Below are 24,174 nucleotides of genomic sequence, written 5' to 3'. Positions count from 1 at the left end.
TGCTTAGAAATTAATGTATCAGTGAACATTCTTGCTTGGGATTTTTGATGCCTATGTTGCTGCATGCACATGCTAGGCATGTTTTTAGAGTTGTTGCTCATAGGGTATACATGTTCATTAATATTGTAGATAAGATGAAATAGTTATAGCCCCACTATCTGTATAAAAGAGTTACTTTATGGTTAGAGTTACTTTATAGTTAGAATTATTTTCTCTAATTCTTGGTATTGTCCATTTTAGCCATTCTGTTGGATGATAGTATGTCATTGATTTTTAATTTGCAGTTCTTTCATGTCTAGTGGTATTGAGTAGTTTTTAAAATGAGAGTTTCTTGAAATCTCATGCTTGTTTTTCTGTTGGTTATTTATTTATTTTTTCATTTTGATTACACGAAGTCTGTATATATTCAGGGTATGAGCCTTTTTTGACCATATATATTGTAGATATATTTTCTCACCATATATTTTGTAGATATATTTTTCTCTTTCTTAATGGTGTCTTTTGATAACATAGTTCTTATTTTAATGAACTCAAATGTATTGAGCTTTTTCTTTGTGGTTGCTTATTCAGCAACGCTGAAGAAGCTGAAGTTGAACGGTTCTAGGAAGACCTACAAGACCTTTTAGAACTAACACCTCAAAAAGATGTCCTTTTCATTATAGGGGACTAGAATGCAAAAGTAGGAAGTCAAGAAACACCTGGAGTAACAGGCAAATTTGGCCTTGGAATACGGAACGAAGCAGGACAAAGACTAATAGAGTTTTGCCAGAAAATGTACTGGTCATAGCAAACACCCTCTTCCAACAACACAAGAGAAGATTCTACACATGGACATCACCAGATGGTCAACACCGAAATCAGATTGATTATGTTCTTTGCAGCCATAGATAGAGAAGCTCTATATAGTCAACAAAAACAAGACCAGGAGCTGACTGTGGCTCAGATCATGAACTCCTTATTGCCAAATTCAGACTTAAATTGAAGAAAGTAGGAAAAACCACTAGACCATTCAGGTATGACCTAATCAAATCCCTTATGATTATACAGTAGAAGTGAGAAATAGATTTAAGGGACTAGATCTGATAGACAGAGTACCTGATGAACTATGGACTGAGGTTTGGACATTGTACAGGAGACAGGGATCAAGACCATCCCCATGGAAAAGAAATGCAAAAAAGTAAAATGGCTGTCTGGGGAGGCCTTACAAATAGCTGTGAAAAGAAGAGAAGGGAGAAGCAAAGGAGAAGAGGAAAGATATAAGCATCTGAATGCAAAGTTCCAAAGAACAGCAAGAAGAGATAAGAAAGCCTTCCTCAGCGATCAATGCAAAGAATAGAGAAAAACAACAGAATGGGAAAGACTAGAGATCTCTTCGAGGAAATTAGAGATACCAAGGGAACATTTCATGCAAAGATGGGCTTGATAAAGGACAGAAATGGTATGGACCTAACAGAACCAGAAGATATTAAGAAGAGGTGGCAAGAATACACAGAAGAACTCTACAAAAAAGATCTTCATGACCAAGATAATCACGATGGTGTGATCACTCAACTAGAGCCAGACATCCTGGAATGTGAAGTCAAGTGGGCCTTAGAAAGCATCACTACGAACAAAGCTAGTGGAGGTGATGGAATTCCAGTTGAGCTGTTTCAAATCCTGGAAGATGATGCTATGAAAGTGCTGCATTCAATATGCCAGCAAATTTGGAAAACTCAGCAGTGGCCACAGGACTGGAAAAGGTCAGTTTTCATTCTAATCTCAAAGAAAGGCAATGTCAAAGAACACTCAAACTACCGCACAATTGCACTCATCTCACACGCTAGTAAAGTAATGCTCAAAATTCTCCAAGCCAGGCTTCAGCAATACATGAATCGTGAACTTACAGATGTTCAAGCTGGTTTTAGAAAAGGCAGAGGAACCAGAGATCAAATTGCCAACATCCACTGGATCATGGAAAAAGCAAGAGAGTTCCAGAAAAACATTATTTCTGCTTTATTGACTATGCCAAAGCCTTTGACTGTGTGGATCACAATAAAGTGTGGAAAATTCTGAAAGAGATGGAAATACCAGACCACCTGACCTGCCTCTTGAGAAACCTATATGCAGGTCAGGAAGCAACAATTAGAACTGGACATGGAACAACAGACTGGTTCCAAATAGGAAAAGGAGTACGTCAAGGCTGTATATTGTCACCCTGCTTATTTAACTTCTATGCAGAATACATCATGAGAAACGCTGGACAGGATGAAGCACAAGCTGGAATCAAGATTGCCAGGAGAAATATCAATAACCTCAGGTATGCAGATGACACCACCCTTATGGCAGAAAGTGAAGAGGAGCTAAAAAGCCTCTTGATGAAAGTGAAAGAGGAGAGTGAAAAAGTTGGCTTAAAGCTCAACATTCAGAAAACGAAGATCATGGCATCTGGTCCCATCACTTCATGGAAAATAGATGGGGAAAACAGTGGAAACAGTGTCAGACTTTATTTTTTTGGGCTCCAAAATCATTGCAGATGGTGACTGCAGCCATGAAATTAAAAGACACTTACTCCTTGGAAGGAAAATGATGACCAACCTAGATAGCATATTCAAAAGCAGAGACATTACTTTGCCGACTAAGGTCCGTCTAGTCAAGGCTATGGTTTTTCCTGTGGTCATGTATGGATGTGAGAGTTGGACTGTGAAGAAGGCTGAGCACTGAAGAATTGATGCTTTTGAACTGTGGTGTTGGAGAAGACTCTTGGAGTCCCTTGGACTGCAAGGAGATCCAACCAGTCCATTCTGAAGGAGATCAGCCCTGGGATTTCTTTGGAAGGAATGATGCTAAAGCTGAAACTCCAGTACTTTGGCCACCTCATGCGAAGACTTGACTCATTGGAAAAGACTCTGATGCTGGGAGGAATTGGGGGCAGGAGGAGAAGGGGACGACAGAGGATGAGATGGCTGGATGGCATCACTGACTTGATGGACGTGAGTCTGAGTGAACTCCGGGAGTTGATGATGGACAGGGAGGCCCGGCGTGCTGCGATTCATGGGGTCGCAAAGAGCTGGACATGACTGAGCGACTGAACTGAAGAAAGATAGCTGTAATTCATTCGGTGGACATATGGAACTGTTTTGGAGAAGGCAATGGCACCCCACTCCAGTACTCTTGCCTGGAAAATCCCATGGATGGAGGAGCCTGGTGGGCTGCAGTCCATGGGGTCGCTAAGTGTCGGACACAACTGAGCGACTTCACTTTCATGCATTGGAGAAGGAAATGGCAATCCCCTCCAGTGTTCTTGCCTGGAGAATCCCAGGGACGGGGGAGCCTGGTGGGCTGCTGTCTGTGGGGTCGCACAGAGTCGGACACGACTGAAGTGACTTAGCAACAGCAGCATAGTGACATAGGTGTCAGTTTTCACTTTTTCCCCCTATAGTTGTCCAGATGTCTCAGCACCATTCAATGAAAAGGTCATTCATTCCCCACTGATTTGTAGCACCTTATCCTGAGTCCAGTAAAGAAGAAAGGAGGTAATAAAGATCAGAACAGAAGTTAGAGAAATAAATACCAAGCATGTAATAGAGGAATTCAGCAAACCCCCAAACTGGAACCTTGACAATGCTAATAAAAATTGATAAATCTCTAATAAGATCCATAAATTAAAAAAAAATTACCAGTATCAGGAACAAGGACGAGCAGATCACTATGGAACCTGGACATGTTAATAAGTTCCTCAGAGACTATTACAAACAAGTTTATGCCAGTAAAGAAATATACAACTTATCAAAATTAATGCAGAAAGAAATAGAAAATTTGAATAGTTCTGTAACACAAAATAAATTGAATATATATAATATAATTAAAAACCTTACAAAGAAAACTCTAGGTCCACATGACTTCATCAGCCAATTCCATCACTTAAGGAAGAAATGACAATAGCACTTAAACTTTTTCAGAAAATAGAAAAATAGGACACAGTCCCCAACTCACTTTGATAGGCCAGCACAAACTTGGTATAAAACCCAATGGAGAAAAATATAAGAAAGGACAATTCCATGATAATCTCACTTGGGACATATATGGAGAAACCTAAACAAACAATTAGCAAACCAAACTCAGCAGTATATAAAAATGATAAAACATCATTACAATATTGGGTTTATTCTAGAAATACCCAGTTGGTTTAACATTAATTAGTGCCATTCACTACATAAACAAAGGAGAAAAATTATATGATTATCAACAAATTTTCATAATACTAAGCAGATACTAATGCGAAATGCTGGGCTGGATGAAGCACAAGCTGGAATCAAGATTGCAGGGAGAAATATCAATCACCTCAGATATGCAGATGACACCACCCTTACAATAGAAAGTGAAGAAGAACTAAAGAGTCTCTTGATCAAAGCAAAAGATGAGAGTGAAAAAGTTGACTTAAAACTCAACATTGAGAAAACTAAGATCATGGCATCTGGTCCCATCACTTCATGGGAAGTAGATGGGACAGACAATGGAAACAGTGACAGATTTAATTTTTTGGGCTCCAAAATCACTGCAGATGGTGACTGTAGCCATTAAATTAAAAGACACTTACTCATTGGCAGGAAAGCTATGATCAACCTAGACAGCATATTAAAAAACAGAAATATTATTTTGCCAACAAAGGTCTGTCTAGTCAAAGCTATGGTTTTTCCAGTAGTCATGTATGGATGTGAGAGTTGGACTGTGAAGAAGGCTGAGCACCGAAGAATTGATGCTTTTGAACTGTGGTGTTGGAGAAGACTCTTGGAGTCCCTTGGACTGCAAGGAGATCCAGCCAGTCCATTCTAAAGGAAATCAGTCCTGAATATTCATTGGAAGGACTGATGCTGAAGCTACAACCCCTAATCTTTGGCCACCTGATGCGAAGAACAGACTCACTAGAAAAGACCGTGATGCTAGGAAAGATTGAAGGCAGGAGGAGAAGGGGAAGACAGAGGATGAGAAGGTTGGATGGCATCACTGACTCAATGGACATGAGTTTGAGTAAGCTCTGGGAGTTGGTGATGGATAGGAAAGCCTGATGTGCTGCAGTCTATGGGGTCGCAAAGAGTTGGACATCACTGAGTGACTGAACTGAAGCACAAACTTAGGATAATAAATAAATAACCCTAAGCAAACTAATAAGAAGATACTACCCTAATCTGGTATCACCTGAATCTGATAGGCTTCCCTGGTGGCTCAGCTGGTATAGAATCTGCCTGTAAAGTGGGAGACCTGGGTTCAATCCCTGGGTTGGGAACATCAGGAGAGGGGAACGGCTACCCACTCCAGTATCCTGGCCTGGAGAATTCCATGGACTGTTCAGTCCAGGGGGTTGCAAAGAGTCGGACATGAGTGAGTGACTTTCACTTTTACTGAATCTGATAGTTTACGCCAAAATGATAGATGGGGGAAGACACCATTTTTCAATTTGCTTTACCTTTTTAACTTCTAAAGTTAAGATTATTTTCATATTTATTAGTTATTTAGACCCCTCTTCTATGAATTGGTCATATCTTTTTTTTTAATTTTTAATTTTTATTTATTTATTTATTTATTTTTGGTCATATCTTTTGACTAATTTTCTTGGAGTGTTTTTCTTATAAATTTTAGTCATATTGATAAGTTCTGAATACTAATCCTTTTATATGAATAAAAGTTTTTTTTCAGCTTATGGCTTATCTCTTATTAATACTTAAAAAATTTAAATTTATTTATTTATTATGAGTGAGTAGTGTTAATATGTTCACTTGAATCAAAAATCCAGAAAATGCAAAACAACATACAGTGAAAAGTTTCTCTCCCACTCCTGTCCTTTCATCCAGTTCCCCTCTCTAGAGGTACTGTGACTTCATTTTTTAAGAACTTTGTTTATAATATCATTTGTTGAACAGACATTTAAAATTTTGATGTAGTTAAATGTTTCAGTCTTTTGTTTGTGGATTGTACATTTTATGTTGTGTTTAAGAATGCTTTCCTCTGCCTCATTAATTTATTTTTTTCCAAGTTTGACTTTTTATATTTAGATCTTTATTCTGTCTGGAATTTATTTTTTGTGTAGGGATCTGTCTTCGCTTTATATGCTTGTCCTTATACTCTTACATTGTGTGATTGTTTTGTCTAATACAGTGTTCAGTGTGATGGGAGACTGTTGTTGAGCTTCATCTACGTGTTGGCAAATAGAATTAACTGGTCCAGTTTTTAATTTCTATTTTGTTCCTACTTGGAGATGAATGCTTAAGAGTCCTAAGAAATGCTGCCTTTCAGGCCACATAATGTGCCTTGTGTCCTCTAACTTATCTGGAATTTGTGTAGGCTGTGATAGGGCAAGGAAAGGAGGGATTCTTTGTTACAGCAAACAAGGAGAAAGTTTTTTTCCTGTCTCTTCGATTTACCAATGCCTCATCAGAAGCTTTCAGCACTTATGTAAGAAATTAATTTTTTTCTTAAACTTGAACAAACTTTACAGTTCATTTTAAAATTAGTTACTGTAGAGGGAGGAAGTGGTTTTTGCTTAATAATAGTATTTATTTATTTATTTATTTTCTTTAGCCCGTCTCTTAAGTTCTTGACCATGTTCCTTGATATTCTTAGCTTTACATTGTGGTACTATGTATTCTATGGAAAGAGATTATTGGACTTTGTGATATGGGGATAATTTAAAACCATAGCCTACTATATCTGTCTTTTCCTTCTCTTATCTTCCATTTTACTTCTTTTTTAACCATTTCTGTCCAGTTTTGTCTTACCACATACTCCACTCAGAAAAAGTGAGGAAGAGGACAAAAAAGAATTAGGTTAAAAAAATTAAAGTGAGACAAAACAAAAGTGATTTCATTTCACTTCCCAAATGATTATGGGAAGGAAAGGGAGAAAAAGCGGAAGGGGAAAAGAAACTGAGCTTGCTTACTGGTTACTTCTGGGTTAGGACTCCTTAGGTATCTTTTTCTTGTATTCCTTGTAAATAGGTAGGGGCAGCCTTGAACTTACTTATTCTCCCACCTCTTCTAACTGTGAGGCAACAGACTGCAAGTCAGCAAGGATTCTGTTGAGAAACACTGTACGTAGGGTTTTATGCTTCTGGCTCCTTTCTGCTAGTGTATTTGATCCAGTTTAGTGCCTGAAGGTCAACTCTGATGTAAGTTTTGGAATCTCAACCGAGTCTTACTCTGGATATTAATAAACTGAAGATCTGGAGGTTATATGTATGTATGTATTTCTTCTTTAGGAATATAATAGATGCTGTTAATGTTCATTTATATGTTAGAATTAATTTGATCTAAATTTCTTTTCAGAATTAAGAGAGATGTGACGGCCATAAAAGCTTAGATTTGATAAATTGTAAGACTCTTGGTGCTGATCCATTTCGTGGTTTTCTGGCACTCTCAGTACAGCAGTAATTTCTCATTGGCAGTGATTATAAATAATAATCTATTGACTCATATCGTGACTGAAATAAGCCAACAGTTAAAATAAAAAGAGGCTTTGTCAATGACTTAGGATGAATATTCTTTTTAATTTTAATTGGCTCATATCATAATCATTGGCATCTTTAAATCACTGGCATCTTTAGCCTTAGTATGTAAAAAGGTTGAGGAAAGCATTTTTAGTTCCCTTTCTTAAGACTTTGGCTTGAGAACACATATTTATAATTTTTAAGTTTTATGTGAATTCTTATATTATCATTTTAGAGAAAAGAAAGAAATTTAGTAGTCACCAACTGAAGACTTGGGCTGTTGATTAAAATTAGGTGATAACTTTTCAAGGACATAGAGATGAACTCTGAAGTTTAACCACACCTTGTTTTCATTATACAAATTAAAAATGATCTTTGTAAAATTTCCCTAGCTGTCCAGCGGTTAAGACTGTGTGCTTCCACTGCAGGGAAACTAGGATCCAAACATGCTGTGGGGGGGTGGGGGGGGGGAAAGAGATCCAGGTAGTATTGGTAAAGTGTCTTAGAGATTAGTTGTATTTAATATGTAGAGGTATCATTTTTCCTGGAACAGAGGTTTGGTAGCTAGGGTGTTGTGGAAACTTGTAAGTTGTGATTGTTTTATTGTGGGACTGTTTGATCGAGTCAGGTAAATTTCAGCTTTGCCTGACAGATGTTATCAGTTGTTCTTTCTAGCTTGTGTTACATCTGCTCATTGGTTGTATAATAGATGACTGTTTATACAATAAGAATTAGAACAAGCCATTAGAGATAATTGATAATAGATACAAACAGGCAGTGATATCTCTGCTACAAGAGATGGAATAATGCAGTTCTTATATGTACATGTTAAAAGTAAAAAGAATTTAGTAATTATGTATTAGAAAACAATAAGGAAGAAAGTATTTCTGAGAGTCAAAGGAGCTTTTCGAGAAGTATAGCCCAGATAATGTAGGAGTGGAAAACCAGGTAAGATCAGGGGCCAACAGAACATACCTGCTGAGTATTACTCAGTGATAGAAGAGATAGAAGAAGCAAAATATGAATTTTTTTCCAAGTGCCTTAGAGTGGAAGGACCTTGAGCAAACTTTGGACTTAGACGATGGGCCAGAGACATCCAGAACGAAGGATTTTAAAATAAAACCTATTTCTGAACCTGGGCAAGGCTGAATGAATATCTGTTTTGTATACCTGTAAGTGCCTTCCATTCTAGTGAAGGCTTTTGGTTATGAGGAACAGAATCCAGGGATACTTGGCTCAACTGAAAGGGACTGATTATAAGGAAACACCTGTCTGTGTAGGGACCTAGGAACCAAAAAACCCTAAGGGTAGAGTAAATGTCTTCAAAATGTCTGTTATACTAGATATAGTTTTATCTCTTCAGTAGCCTCATCCTTACTGTCACGTGGTTTCTGTGGCATTTGCCAGTAGCCCGACTGTGGTACTATCAGCAATTGATCACTGGATGGGAAATACCATATAGTGCTGGCTGTACTCCCAAGAGGGGGCTTCCCCGGTGGCTCAGTGGTAAAGAATCTGCCTGCAATGCAGGAGACCCAGGAGACACAGTTTCAATACCTGGGTTGAGAAGATCTGGAAGAGGGCTTGGCAACGCACTCCAGTACTCTTGCCTGGAGAATCCCATGGAGAGAGGAGCCTGGCAGGCTACAGTCCATAGGGTCACACAGAGTCAGATGTGACTGAAACGACTGAGCATGTACATCTAAGAAGGCCTTAATTGCCCATTGCCATGTTAGGGGGAACAGCTGCAGGTCTGATGTTTTAAAAGTATTTATCAATGATGATGGTTTAGGGTTTAACTTTTAATAAGGAAATGTGGTCTACGTGGCTGCCAATTCTAAAATACTGTTAGACTCAGGAGGCTGTACGGGTCTTATCTTCTTGTAAACTGAATGTGTAAAATTAAGAGGCAAATTCAGGTCATATCATAGAGGCTATCTGATGTCTTTTCTTTAAATTTCTGAGTATCTGTGTGGGTATAACCTAAACAGCAGCAAGTCCCACTTGTCTCCTTTGTGCAGTCAACAGATTAAGTATTAGGTTTTCAAAAGACTGGTATATGTAGATGAGCCCACAGAAAGAATGAATGATTGTGTTGTTGAGGGGGAATGAAAAACGCATATAAAAATGATCCTCTCAAAGATTCTTCTGTTTCATTGTTTTCAGTGAAGCTATCTGCAATTTTGTTATCTGCAATGACTCTTCCCTTCAAAGTCAGCCCATTATCTTCAATCCTGACTTTTTTGTGGAGAAGCTCCGGCATGAGAAACCCGAGGTGTTCACTGAGCTGGTGGTCAGCAATATTACAAGACTTATCGATCTGCCTGGAACCGAGCTGGCTCAGCTGATGGGAGAAGTGGACCTTAAGTTGCCTGGCGGGGCGGGCCCAGCATCAGGATTCTTCCGGTCTCTAATGTCTCTCAAGCGAAAGGGTAGGAATTGTGTTTGTGAAGGGGGCAGGTCTCAGTTGCTTCCTGGGCTCTACTCTGAACATTTGCACATTCGTGGAGGAGTTACTATTATTGTAAAGCATTTTTTTAGTCATTTTTTTTCATTACATGAATAGTAAAACTTTAAGTAATATTGATAAAAATTATAAAAATTACCTAGATTAATTAAAGCATATATATCAGTCTCCAGAAAATAGCATGATTAGTTTACATAGTTATCAGGAGCACCTTGATTTTCATGTTCTATTAATACTATACTAAAACAATATTAAAAGAACAAAGTTATACAGCTGGTGAATGCAGTAAAGAAAGTTAGACCATTTTTTAATTGCAGTAGTTCTCTAATGTTTTCATTCCATAGAATGCTTTGATAAGGCAAATATTAATACTTATGAATCACTCAAAAAACCTTCTCAGAAATAAGTTATTAGTTTTATATACATAAATTATGATTATACTGTTTTTGATAAGATGTGAAAGAGATTCTATTTTGTTTTATTAAATATAAGGAAATCCCAAGGGCAGCAAAAATGTTTAAACATAACAGACTAGACCCTATACCAACTCTAGTGGATAATCTATCATGTTCTGATACTCATGGGTCTAAGTTCTATTTTTTGTTTGTTTTTAAATTAAATATCAATATTCCAAGTATTGTTAATTAAAGAAGAAGATGGTCTTTGCCTTCAGGGAACCTACCATCTAAGATTAAACTTGCAGAGAGTTGATTGAAAGGTGTTCTGATTGCATTTTCTGATGCACTTCCAACTCTAAAGTTTTTTTGTACTGACCATGTGAACATACTTGCTCAACTGTAACATAGGATGCTTGAGGGGTATAATGATTTTAAGTATGCTGATTTTGTACTGTTTGTGGAAAATATAGCCTTGTTCTATTGTATGGCTTTTTTCAGAAAAAGGAGTAGTATTTGGATCCCCACTGACAGAGGAAGGCATTGCCCAGATATACCAACTAATTGAATATCTACACAAGAGTAAGACTACTTGAAATGTTTTCATTCTTTGTTAATGAACAGTTGTCAGTTTTCTGTTGGGAGCTTAATATCCTTGAGTTAGTAGGTGTCAGTTAACCGTTAACAAAGACACTAATCAATGATAATTTCAGGTGGCATGTTTCTTGATAAATTTCCTTATAAATTTCATCTCATGTGTTGATTTGCTTTATACTCTCAAACACACACACACACACATATATACACACACACACTAGATAGTGTCTGTGAAATCACATTTCACCCTCGATTAAAAGAGGCATTTCTTCTGGCAGAAATACATTGCTTCTAAAGAGTCTCAACATTTATTCCAGGGATAATAATTTATCACCAAAGAGACCTTTCAACTCTAAAATTCTCTGATTAAAATACACTCAACTTAATTCCCTTTTCCCATTTTTAGTAGTCATGCTGGTTATGTCATTGCTTTAAGTACTTGGCACAGCCGAGTGTGTATGAAATGTGTGGCTTTATGTGATGCTATGATGAATTCAACACTAATGGTTATTTTTGGCTTGCTCTCCCTGGGACATTGTGCTGGGAGCTACAGCAGAGGTTACCAACTGACAGCCTAAGGGCTTACGTTATCTACTTTCATGTTTTGTTTGGCAAAGGATTAAGTTAAAAATAAAACTAGTTTCCAGTCTTTTAAAATGGGAGAAGTCCAGGTTTCCCGCCTTCTTTGGATAACAGGAAGCTCTAGCATACTTGAGCCCTGTGGCCTCTGGGGTGCAGTCATCTGGAGCACAGGTAGGTGCTTACCAGTTTGTTAGGGTTCCTGTTCATTCATTTACTGTTGCCAGAGTGGCTGGTGGGCATTTCAACTTGGAAACCTGAATTAAGGAGCTATTCAAAGAAATACATACCTAAGCTGAAAACAGGAACTTTCATACTTCTACCAGATCAAACTGAAACAATGTGTCTCATCTTTTTTAACCCTTAGATTAGTTTAGAATCTAGGTTGAAGGGAAGAATGGTTTAGTTGGAATGACTCTGAGCTTCTGGCAGTCTCTTAGATGGAAAGGTGATCTGACCGATTAGAGTTCTAATTCCTGGGGTAGTGCAGAGACCCTCGATTCATTTTAGGCTGGGAAACTGTTTATAGAAGCAATGAACCTCCACAGATGAACTCAGCCCCTTCAACAAAGTCTGGGATGGCTCATGGGAAGGGGACTTCAGGAAGACGTGGCTTTCCTTCCAGCTTATTTTTCAAGCTCTATTGTATATAAAATAGATAACCAACAAGGACCTTATATATATATATGGGTTTCCCTTGTGGTCAGCTAGTAAAGAATCCACCTGCAATGTGGGAGACCTGAGTTCAATCCCTGGGTTGGGAAGATCCCCTGGAGGAGGGAAAGGCTACCCACTCCAGTATAGTATCCTGGCCTGGAGAATTCCATGGACTGTGTAGTCCATGGGGTCGCAAAGAGTCGGACATGACTGAGCAACGTTCACATATATATATATATATATATATATATATATATCTCACTTTGCTGTATACTTGAAGCTAACACAACATTTTAAATCAACTATATTTCAATAAGAGTTTAAAAAAAGACTGGATAAAATTCAGTCTCCAGATGTGCCTCAGGAGGTTCAGTAACTCCTGGGTGGGCCATCTCTCAGCCTGGAAGATCTCTGAGTGCTTAGGGATGTTCAGATAAGTTTCCCCAGGGGCCAGTAGGTCTTAACTCCTCCTTCAGGGTCTTTGGAATGGTCTTTCAAGTATAAAGTGGTCTTACAGATGACTTATTTTAATCATAATTCTCTGTTTCTTTTTTCCTGTCATCTGTTCTTCTTCCATGCCAAACAGACTTACGAGTAGAGGGTTTGTTTAGAGTACCAGGGAATAGTGTCCGGCAGCAGATTTTAAGAGATGCTCTCAATAATGGAACTGATATTGACTTGGAATCAGGGGAGTTTCACTCAAATGACGTTGCTACCTTGCTGAAGATGTTTCTAGGAGAGTTACCTGAGCCCCTGCTGACACATAAACATTTTCACGCACACCTCAAAATTGCTGGTGAGTATCGGAGGTGAGAAGGGGCTGTAGGTACATTTATTTCAATTTAGTAAAGTCATCTGGAATATTCTGTTGTTTGTAAACAACAATATTGTATTGCTTGTAACTTCTGCTAATATTGGTTAACACTTCATGATATTTCTGGGCTCTCTGAATACTCATAAGCATTGGCTAGCTACGTTTGATTTAGTCAAATTTTTTTGTCGAATAAACCTCTTTGAAGATACAGTCTGGGTTTTGTTTATTTTTGTGTTCCTGATGGGTCCTAGCATTGTGCTTTAAACATTTTAGTTGTTTAATTAATGTCTGCTTTTCACTGGATTGATTGACACACCCAAATCAATGGTCACAGTTTTGATGTATTTGCCTTGGTTTGGAACTTTTGCTAAGTATTAATATGCCTCAGTTGAGATCATCTCTACTGTTGGAAATTTGCTCTTTAAAAAATAATTTTGTTTGTTTTCTAAATCGACAATACATTCTCACGAATTAAAATTCAAAAGGTTCCAAGAGTATCTAGTGAAAAGCCTCTTTTCCATCTCTGTTCCCTGGCACTCAGTTTTTCTTCCAAGAGAGAACCAGTACTATTGATTTCTAATGTGTACTTACAGAGATGTTTTAGACACTTACAAACACCTGCATATGTTTCTTTTCTCTCTTTTTATGTAATGGTAGGGTGTTATACACATGGTTCTGTGGTTTGCTTTTTTTATTTAATGTGTCTTGGAGAATGTTCCATTTTCAGCTCATAAGTAGTTTCCTCTTTTCCTTTCATGCCTGTGTGGTAAGGAATTCATTCTTAAATTGCTCAGCAGTTGCGCCGCTATAGGCTCTAAGTGCACACAGCATCAACATCCATACTGTATTTACTTAGTTTTCTACCCTTGAGCCTTTCTCTCTTGCTTCTAATCTTAAGGAAAATAAATAGAAAATTTTTTTCTTTTGAATAATTTTTACTGCTTAGAAAAAAATAGGTTTTGAATTTCTAAAGTAAGATTAGATTTTGTTAGCACTTCCAAGAACAATTTAGATGATTCAAATGAGAAAATATTACCAGAATATTATACAGCTTTATAGTTTCTTTTGGCTTCCCTCGCAGCTCAGTCGGTAAAGAATCTGCCTGCAGTGCAGGAGATCCGGGTTCGATCCCTGGGTCGGGAAGATCCCCTGGAGAAGGAAATGGCAACCTACTCCAGTGTTCTTGCCTGGAAAATCCTATGGACAGAGGAGCCTGGTGGGCTGCGGTCCATGGGGTTGCAAAGATTTGGGCACGACGGAACGACTAACACTCGATATCATTACAGTTTTTTTTTAGGAGAAATAAAAGTTTTTAGATCCTTGAAAAAGATATGGAAAATATTGATAAGTTCTTTTTATAAGAGTTAACATGAATAATGCCTGTTCTGTTTGCTTTCCTGTTGAGTTAATTTAGTACAGTTATCTGAAACTTCCCCTCCACCACCCCATGATTCACTGGTCTTTGAGATCACACTAAGGTGTGGCACATGTGTAGCATTTGATATGCCTTACTGATAACAGGGAGGGATTTTTGTTTTCAATTTCATATTAACAGGAGACAGTTTCTAGAGATATTATTTGCCTTTCCTAAACCTGGAATTATAATTGAAGTTAAACAGCTTCAATAACACACTGTAATCATATTCAGGTCTATATGAATTATACCCAAATGTTTTTCAGTGTCTTTTGAAATTCTGATGATCTAGAGGAGAAGGCAATGGAAACCCACTCTGGTGCTCTTGCCTGGAGAATCCCATGGACGGAGGAGCCTGGTAGGCTGTAGTCCATGAGGTCGCTAAGAGTCTAACACGACTGAGTGACTTCACTTTCGCTTTTCACTTTCATGCATTGGAGAAGGAAATGGCAACCCACTCCAGTGTTCTTGCCTGGAGAATTCCAGGGATGGGGGAGCCTGGTGGGCGGCTGCCATCTACGGAGTCGCACAGAGTCGGACACGACTGAAACGACTTAGCAGCAGCAGCAACAGGGACAGTTTTTAATTGATAGCCTGTATAGCCTGTGAGAGAAGAAGCCATGATTCTGACTCTGTAAGGAGCTGCCTGGATCATCCTGGTATCAGGTCATGATTCACTCTCATAGTATTTTAGCAGTAAAATATCTTGTTGAGAAAGTGTGAAGGGGGTAGCATTATCAGAGATGTGTGTGGACTATTTTAATTTCTCTTGAGTATATAACTGGGAATGGAATTACTAAGTCATGTGATAACTCTATGTTTAACTTTTTGAGGAACTGCCAAGCTGTTTTCCACAGTGGTCACACCATTTTTTACATTCCCACCAGCAGTGTAGGAGAGTGGTGGGGTTTTTTTTGGCTCCACTGTATGGCATGTGGAATCTTAGTTCCCCAACCAGTGATCAAACTTGCACCCCCTACAGTGAAAGCTCAGAGTCTTAACCACTGGACTGCCAGGGAAGTCCTTGTAGAAGAGTTTAATTTTCTCAGCATTCTTGCCAGCACTTGTTATTGTCAGTCTTTTTGACTATAGCCACACCTTTGCCCTGGTGGCTCAGAGGTTAAGGCGTCTGCCTGCAATGTGGGAGACCTGGGTTCAATCCCTGGGTCCGGAAGATCCCCTGGAGAAGGAAATGGCAACCTGCTCCAGTATTCTTGCCTGGAGAATCCTATGGACGGAGGAGCCTGGTGGGCTACAGTCCATGGGGTTGCAAAGAGTTGGACACAACTGAGCGACTTCACTCACACCACTGATTGTGAAGTAGTATCTCATTGGGGTTTTGATTTACATTTCCTTGATAGCAAATGATACCGAGTATACAAATGCTTATTGGCTGCTTGTATATCTTATTTGAAGGAATGTTTGAGTCTTTTGCCTATTTTTGACTGGGTTTTTGTCTTTTTATTATTAAATTATATTGATATGATTTTGTTATTATATTTTGCTATAATCTGTGTTTATACGTGATTCTTTTTTTCCTTTCTCTTATTGGAGGATGAAACATAGTAGGAACATTGATTTTTTTTCTTTCTTGTATATTTTCCATCCCTTACAATCATCTCTTTTATCCTCAAGATTTGATGCAGTTTGATGATAAAGGAAACAAGACCAATGTACCAGATAAGGAACGGCAAATCGAGGCTCTTCAGTTGCTCTTCCTCATTCTCCCTCCACCCAATCGTAACTTGCTGAAGTTACTGCTTGATCTCCTGTACCAGACAGCAAAGAAACAAGACAAGAATAAGATGTCCGCCCATAACCTTGCCCTTATGTTTGCACCTCATGTCTTATGGCCAAAAAATGTAAGTGTCGGGGGGAACAGAAAGACTGCTTGGTTTTCTTGAGCTGGGTCTCATCTTATAGCTGTACTTTGTGTGGTTATCAAGGGTCCAAGTTCTGGTCTTCAGCTTTATAAGGTTAGAAACTTACTTTGTTAGATCATTTAAGAGTTATCAAACCGCCAATTCCTGTTAATCTCGCTTATAAATAAATCTGATAAACCTGAATTATAATTTTAGTGGAAACTCTTAGTGGAAGATTATAGCTACTAAATATACCAGAATACTCATGTTGGATGGTCAATGTAAACTCCTTCTTAACATGAAAGCCTTCTTGGGAAATCAAATTGATTTCTGAAGATCAGATGGTATGAATTTAAACCAGAGCTGTATGATCTTACAGGATAGTATCACTGAGCTTTTAGATAAGAGCTTTCAGATCGAGCGATACTGCCTTGTCCTAACTTTTCTATATCCTGTAGATATACTCTCCTTAGATAAAGCTGAATGTCCTTCTTTTTTTTTTTTTTTCAACTTTCAACTTTTTATTTTGTATTGAGGTATAGCCGATTAACAATGTTGTGGTAGTTTCAGGTGAACAGTGAAGGGACTCAGCCATAGAGATATATATATATATATCCTGAATGTGCTTTAACTGAGACCACGGCCTTCCTAGTGACTTACATGAGAAGTAAATTATATAGTCTTTTGAACTAATTCTTTTTTTTCCCCGCTGAGGCATTTTATTTGTATGTATTACATCCCTAGAAAAAGAATCCAAGGATTTTCCCTCCTGTATGTTTTCGTCTTGCTTCTTCAGGGTCCATGATGCCCCCTGAGGTTGTCAGTACAATGAAACCAAACTGACGGGATGGGAGCAGGTTATTCTGCCATTTTTCTAGATCTTTGAGTTGCATAAAGATCAAATCTGGGGCTGATCACTCCACACTTATTTAGCCTGCCTGTGAGGTTCACAACAATTTTCCCAAGCCTGTGATCATCAGTGATTTCAAATTCACCAGTGTAACCATGCTTCATCATCACTGTTAGAAGCCTGACGATGACTTTGGAGCATGGCCTAATAAGGACCTGGCGTTTGCCTCTCTTTTCGGCATTGTTGATACTCTTGAGAGCGTCAGCCAGGACATTCCGGCGGCATGGAAAGATGGCGGAAAGATTGAACTAATTCTTGACCTGGAAGCCCGTAGTTTCATATTCCTGTCCATTCATAAAACAGAGCTTCTGCCCAGAGGAAGGTTGATGTGGGGAGGGATATGAGAGGAAAAAGACTACATACCAAGATTTGTCCATGTTAAGGGGATAAAACCTCATAACTAAAAGAGTTTTAGAACCACCTCAGTGAGACTGAAAATAAACAAGTGATCTATGACTATAAAGTTAAGAGGTCTTAGAACAAGCAAACATTAAGTAACAAAGATGCATGTTGAGAATGCGGGCTTTGGGATAGTAGAGACGCTGAAGTGCTTAAAAAAGAGGCAGGGGAAACAGAAGGGAGTCAGTGACGTTTGACTATTTTTAAGAAACGGATGTCACCTTTAACATCAGTTCATAGTGACAGTTCTCTTTTGTCTTTGGAGAAACTAGTTTCTCTGGAGAGCAATGTTCTTGGTAACTGGTATGGATTCTGTTCTTGTCCCTTTTCCCAGGAAAGATGATCTTCAGCATACATGTCTAATTCTCAGGCAGAATTAGAAAAGGAAAATTGGTTCTCTTGGATTTCCTGGTCACTTCAGGGACACATGGTTCTTCCTAGGTTATATCATTTCAAGTGGAAACCTGCTGAACCAAAAGTCTTCCCAGAATTAAGCACTGTATTAGAGTCAACTTTCTTGGTGATAGATGCTATCATACATTTGAAAGAATTAGCTTATTAATAAGTAAGTGGGAGTATCTGCCTTCCACTTCCCAGTTCTTCATCTCTCTTTTTTGTTTTCTTTTGCTCTGAATAGGCCACTGCAAATGACCTTCAAGAGAATATCTCAAAATTAAATGATGGGATGGCTTTTATGATTAAACACTCTCAGAAACTTTTTAAGGTAGGTAATAAATGGGATTTGGATAGTGAGAAGATAAAGACATGGAGCAAGGTGGGATCCTGAGAGAGCTGTAAATATGGCTAAGTAAGAAAGGCCCTGACTGGAACTGGAAACCAAATTAGACAGTGGTAAAACTGAGAGGGAATGACCTAGGTAGGGAAGAATATGAAGGTACCTGGGAGCTGAGCAGGGCTCCACCTCCTGGACTGTTGGCTCTGCCCTTTGAGTCATCCTTCCTTTTTCATGAAAAACAGCAGATGTTGGAAGCAAAGTAATAGTTTTATCCTGCCTGCTTCCTGCCAGTTGAAATTTGACAGCCTCCTTTCATCTTGTATTCATAGTCATTTTTAGTACAAACTAGCAGTGTTTCTGCCAACGTAATTTTCTTAATAACTTTGTGGGTCTCTGTGGATTTTAGTGAGTTCACTCAGAAGATAAATTTGAAGATAAACCCTTGTCTTCCATGGACTCCTGCTGAGAAGGCTGAGGGACAGTACCTTTCAGCTTCCTGGAGGCCCTCTGGTTGTATTGAGAGGCTCTGGAGGCACGCCTTTACCCTTTCGAAAGGGCTCTTTGTGTAACTGAATGTTTTTGACCTTTTGATGTTTCCAGTATTTTAGCAAAAGGTTTTGCAGTCACATCCTTGGTCTTTTCTTTAGAGTGTACTTTCCTGATGGTGAATTTCTTAATTTTAGTGTCTTTTGCCATCTGGAAAAGCTGAGAATTTTTAAGACCCCTCTATTCTGGTTCCTTGTTTTGCATTTGTTAAAAAAAAGTGGTAAAATACATATGACAACATTTACTATATGTGTGCAGGCCAGTGGTATTAATTACATTCATACTGTTGTACAAACCATCACCACCATCCGTCTCTTGAACCATCCTTTCATCTTCCTAAACTAGAATGCCATTAAACAATAAAGTTAGTTTAGTTGAAAAACTAAAACTCGTTAAACCATAACTCCCCCATTCACCCCTTCCCCTTGGCCCTGGCAACCACCATTCTGCTTTCTGTCTGTGATTCTGACCACTTTAAGTGCGTCATGGAAGTGGGATCAGCCATGCAATATTTGTCTTTTAGTGACTGGCTTGCTTCCTTCGCATGTCTTCAGGGTTCACCTATGCTGCAACATTTGCCAGAATCTCCTTCCTTTCTAAGGCTGACATTTCACTCACTGCATAGACCACATTCTGCTTATCTGTTGAGGGCACTTGGGTTGCCTTCATGTTTAACTCTTGTGAATAATGCTTTTCTGAGCCTGGGCATATCATTTACATTGTATTTACAACTACATAGCATTTATATTGTATTAGGTATTATAAGTAATCTACAGATGATTTAAAGTATACAGAAAGATTATGTCGCTTACACCATTTTATATAAGGAACTTGAGTATCTATGGATTTTGGTATCTATGGGGAAATCCTAGAACCAGTACTCTTTGGATTCTGAGGCGCGACTCCATACCAGAGATGGAATTGTTGGATCATATGGCCTAACAGAACTGCCGTACTGTTTTCCATAGTTGATGCACCATTTTACCTTCTCACCAGCAGTACACAAGAATTCCCATTTCTTTGCTTCTTCAACAACACTTGTTATTTTGTTTTGGGGATTTTTTTGATTGTAACTGTGTTATTGGGTATGAGGTGGCAACTCATTGTAGTTTTGATTTGCATTTTCCTAATGATTAGTGATGTTGAACATCTTATCATGTCTTTATTGCTGATTTGCATATCTTCTTTGGGGAAATGTCTATTCAAGTCCTTTGCCCATTTCTTTTTTTCTTTTTTGGCCATGCTGCGTGGCTTGTGGGATCTTATTATCCTGACTAGGAATTGAACCCATGCCACAGGAGTGAAAGTCCTAACCATTGGACTACCAGAGAATTCCTGCCCATTTTTGAATTGGTTGTTATTTTTTGTTACTGAGTTGTAGGTATTCTTTATATATTCTAGATATTAATCACTTATCAGACATATGATGTGAAAATATTTCTTTCCACTGAGTGGATTGCTTTTACTTTGTTAATAGTGTCTTGCTGCACAAAATTAAAAAAATTTTTATGAAGTCCCATTTGTCCATTTTTTCTCTTGTTGCCTATGCCTTTAGTGGCGTATGCAAGAAATCATTGCCAGATCCAATGCTCTGAAGCTTTTGCCCTATGCTTGAACAGTTTTATTGTTTTATGTCTTATGTTTATTTATTTTCGGTAATTTTTTGTATATGGTATTAGGTAATGGTTCAGTTTCATCCTTTTGCGTGTGGATATCCAGTTTTCCCATCATCATTTGTTAAAAAAAACTGCCTTTCCCCATTGAATAGTCTTGTTTGTCACTCTTATTGAAAATCCATACATATGAGGGTTTATTTCTGGAGCCTCTTCTGTTCAGTTGGTCTGTATGTTTGTCTTTATGCCAATATCATACTGTTTTGATTACTGTAGCTTTGTAGTAAGTTTTGAAATAAGGAAATGTGAGTCCTCTAGCATTGTTCTTTTTCAATATTGTTTTAGCTATTTGGGTTCCCTTTGACTCTGTATAAATTTTAGGATGGATTTTTCTATTTCTACAAAAACTATCATTGGAATCTTGATAGAAAGTGCTATAGATTATTTTGGGTAGTATTGACATTTTAACAGTAATAAGTCTTCCAATCCATGAATCTGGGATGTCTTTCCATTTATTTATGTTGACTTTAATTTTTTTCAGTGAATTTTTATAGTTTTTATTGTACCAATCTTTTACCTCCTTGGTTAACTTCTAAGTACTTCATTCTTTTTGATGGTATATATAAATGAAGTTGTCTTCTTAATTTCCTTTGTGGATTGTTCATTGTTGGTATATGGAAGTACAACTGATTTTTGTGTGTTGACTTTGTATCCTGTTACTTTGCTGAATTTACCAGTTCTAACAATTTTTCTATGAAATATTTAGGGTTTTCTACATATGAGATCATATCATCTATGAACAGAGATAATTTTACTCCTTTCAAATTGGGTTGTCTTTTACTTCTTTTGCTTGCCTGGTTGCTCTGGCTAGTTTTAGTTCCTTTTTATTTCACAGTTTTTCCTTCAGTTTGTCTCTCTTCTTACTTTATAGTCTGCAAGGCCAACAGGAGAGTCTCTCTAGTGCGTGCTAATAAGATGGAGATTGAGATGTATTTTATACATATATATAAAATATATTACATATATCATGTATTATAAATATAATCTCATAATTTAATCACAATTGTTTAGCTATATCATGTAACCCAATCATCACGGGAGTAACACTCAGTCACCAATATTCTATTGGTTAGCAACAAGTCACAAGTCCATTCACACTTAGGAAGAAGGAGTTATGCAGAATGAAAACATGGAGGCCACCCTAGAATTTACCCATTCAGGATGGTGTGATCCAAAGTTCAGAGTATAGAAAACACAGGTCAGAATCTTTGGCTTAGTAGCCTGGAAAACAAAGGGTCAGGGCTGTATTGGAGGCTTAGGTGCCCAAGTCAAAGATAATGATCAATTAGAAGTCAAGATCTAGATAAGTAAATTAGAGCAGTAGTCAGAGGACAACTGGAGAAAGAATAGTTTTTAATGGTGAGCCAAGGTCTCTCAAATCAGTTCTTATATGCCTCATTTAGAGGAAGAACTAATTCCAAAGCATGATTTTATGGGAATAAGTTGCGAGGAGTTGTGAATATGAAGAGTAAGGCCGTAGTTGTGAATCAGAATGGGGAATTTCTAGGTGCACTTCCTAATAGAACTCTCATTCTTTTGCATTCTCTTGCTACCATTGCCATGGGGTTAACTTTTTGTGGCCCACCACTCATAAGTTGAAAGAGAGATGGGATCACAGAGATCTCATTGCATCTCACAGTTTAGCTTTCCCACCTTCTGATCTGTTATCTGTGGAGTCCATTCTCTTGCCCTTGGTCCAGCGTACACAATTCAAGTATACAATGAAGTTGTACTTCACTGTGAAGGATTTTTTTTTAGTGACTTAAAACAACACAGATTTATTATCTTACACTTCTATAGGTCAGAAGTCTGGCAGGAATCTCACTGGGCTAAAACTAAGGTGCTGGCAGGGATGCATTCCTTTCTGGATGTTCTAGCAGAGAATCTGTTTCCTTGTCTTTTCCAGCTCCTGGAGATCGCCCATATTCCTTGGCTTGTAGTCCCCCTTCTCCGTCTTCAAGGCTAGCAATGTTGTGTCTCTCTGATCCTTCCACTGTAGTCATGTTTCCTTCTAACCACAGCTGGGAAAAGCTCTCTGCTTCTAAGAACCCATGTGATCATGATTATAAGTGACCCTGCTTGGATAACCTGGGATGCTCTCCCACTGCAAGGTCTCTAACTTCATCACACCAGCAAAGTCTCTGTTACTTTACTGTGTCAGGTAGCATGTCACTGTGGAGGATCATAGAATACGGATTATACAAGTCCTAGAGACAAAACATGAGTACAGTATTTGGCTTGGTTCAGTTCGGTTTGGTTCAGTTGCTCAGTCGTGTCCGACTCTTTGCTACCCTATGGACTGCAGCACACCAGGCCTCCCTGTCCATAACCAGCTCCCAGAGTTTACCCAAACTCATGTCCATTGAGTCGGTGATGCGATCCAACCATCTCATCCTCTGTTGTCCCCTTCTCCTACCTTCAGTCTTTACCGGTATCAGGGTCTTTTCCAATGACTCAGTTCTTCGCATCAGGTGGCCAAAGGATTGGAATTTCAGCTTTAGTATCAGTCCTTCCAGTGAATATTTAGGACTGATTTCCTTTAGGATTGACTGCTTGGATATTCTTGCTGTCCAAGGGACCCTCAAGAGTCTTCTCTAACACTACAGGCCAAAAATATTAATTCCTTGGTGCTTAGCTTTCTTTATAGTCCAACTCTCATATCCATACATGACTACTGGAAAAACCATAGCTTTGACTAGACAGACCTTTGTTGGCAAAGTAATGTCTCTGCTTTTGATTATGCTGTCTAGGTTGGTCATAACTTTCCTGCCAAGGTGTCACCATCTGCAGCAATTTTGGAGACCCCCAAAATAAAGTCTGTCACCGTTTTCTCTGTTGCCCCATCTATTTGCTATGAAGTGATGGAGCCGGATGCCCATGATCTTAGTTTTCTGAATGTTGAGCTTTAAGCCAACTTTTTCACTCTCCTCTTTCACTTTCATCAAGAGGCTCTTTCTGCCATAAGGGTGGTGTCATTTGCATATCTGAGGTTATTGATATTTCTCCCGGCAATCTTGATTTCAACTTGTGCTTCTTCCTGCCCAGCATTTCTCATGATGTTCTCTGCATAGAAGTTAAATAAGCAGGCTGACAATATACAGCCTTGACATACTCTTTTTCCTATTTGGAACCAGTCTGTTGTTCCATGTCCAGTTCTAATTGTTGCTTCCTGACCTGCATACAGATTTCTCAAGAGGCAGGTCAGGTGGTCTGGTGTTCCCATCTCTTTCAGAATTTTCCACACTTTATTGTGATCCACACAGTCAAAGGCTTTGGCATAGTCAATAAAGCAGAAATAGATGTTTTTCTGGAACTCTCTTGCTTTTTTGATGATCCAGTGGATGTTGGCAATTTGATCTCTGGTTCCTCTGCCTTGTCTAAAACCAGCTTGAACATCTGGAAGTTCACAGTTAACATATTGTTGAAGCCTGGCTTGGAGAATTTTGAGCATTACTTTACTAGCGTGTGAGATGAGTGCAATTGTGTGTTAGTTTCAACATTCTTTGGCATTGCCTTTCTTTGGGATTAGAATGAAAACTGACCTTTTCCAGTCCTGTGGCCACTGCTGAGTTTCCCAAATTTGCTGACGTATTGAGTGTAGCACTTCCACAGCATCATCTTTTAGGATTTGAGATAGCTCAGTTGGAATTCCATCACTTCGATTAG

General features: G+C 38.5%; 1 protein-coding gene and 1 pseudogene across 1 annotated transcript in view; one reads left to right on the top strand and one right to left on the bottom strand.

Moving 5' to 3' along the window:
• The window catches only part of ARHGAP19 (Rho GTPase activating protein 19), a 45,262-nt gene that overhangs the window by 5,756 nt on the left and 15,332 nt on the right, over positions 1-24,174 (top strand). Inside the window, exons 2-6 of the mRNA XM_068961794.1 lie at positions 9,626-9,891; positions 10,823-10,903; positions 12,741-12,950; positions 16,018-16,244; positions 18,191-18,277. Of these exons, the coding sequence (XP_068817895.1) occupies positions 9,626-9,891; positions 10,823-10,903; positions 12,741-12,950; positions 16,018-16,244; positions 18,191-18,277 (871 nt within the window). The remainder of the gene's footprint in view (positions 1-9,625; positions 9,892-10,822; positions 10,904-12,740; positions 12,951-16,017; positions 16,245-18,190; positions 18,278-24,174) is intronic.
• LOC138070499 (small ribosomal subunit protein uS8-like) lies at positions 16,985-17,783 on the bottom strand (annotated as a pseudogene).

The sequence above is a fragment of the Capricornis sumatraensis genome, chromosome 23, assembly GCF_032405125.1.
Source record: "Capricornis sumatraensis isolate serow.1 chromosome 23, serow.2, whole genome shotgun sequence".
Classification (NCBI taxonomy): Eukaryota; Metazoa; Chordata; class Mammalia; order Artiodactyla; family Bovidae; genus Capricornis; species Capricornis sumatraensis.
Note: the sequence above shows the minus strand (reverse complement) of the source record. Positions and strands in the feature narration are given on the sequence as shown.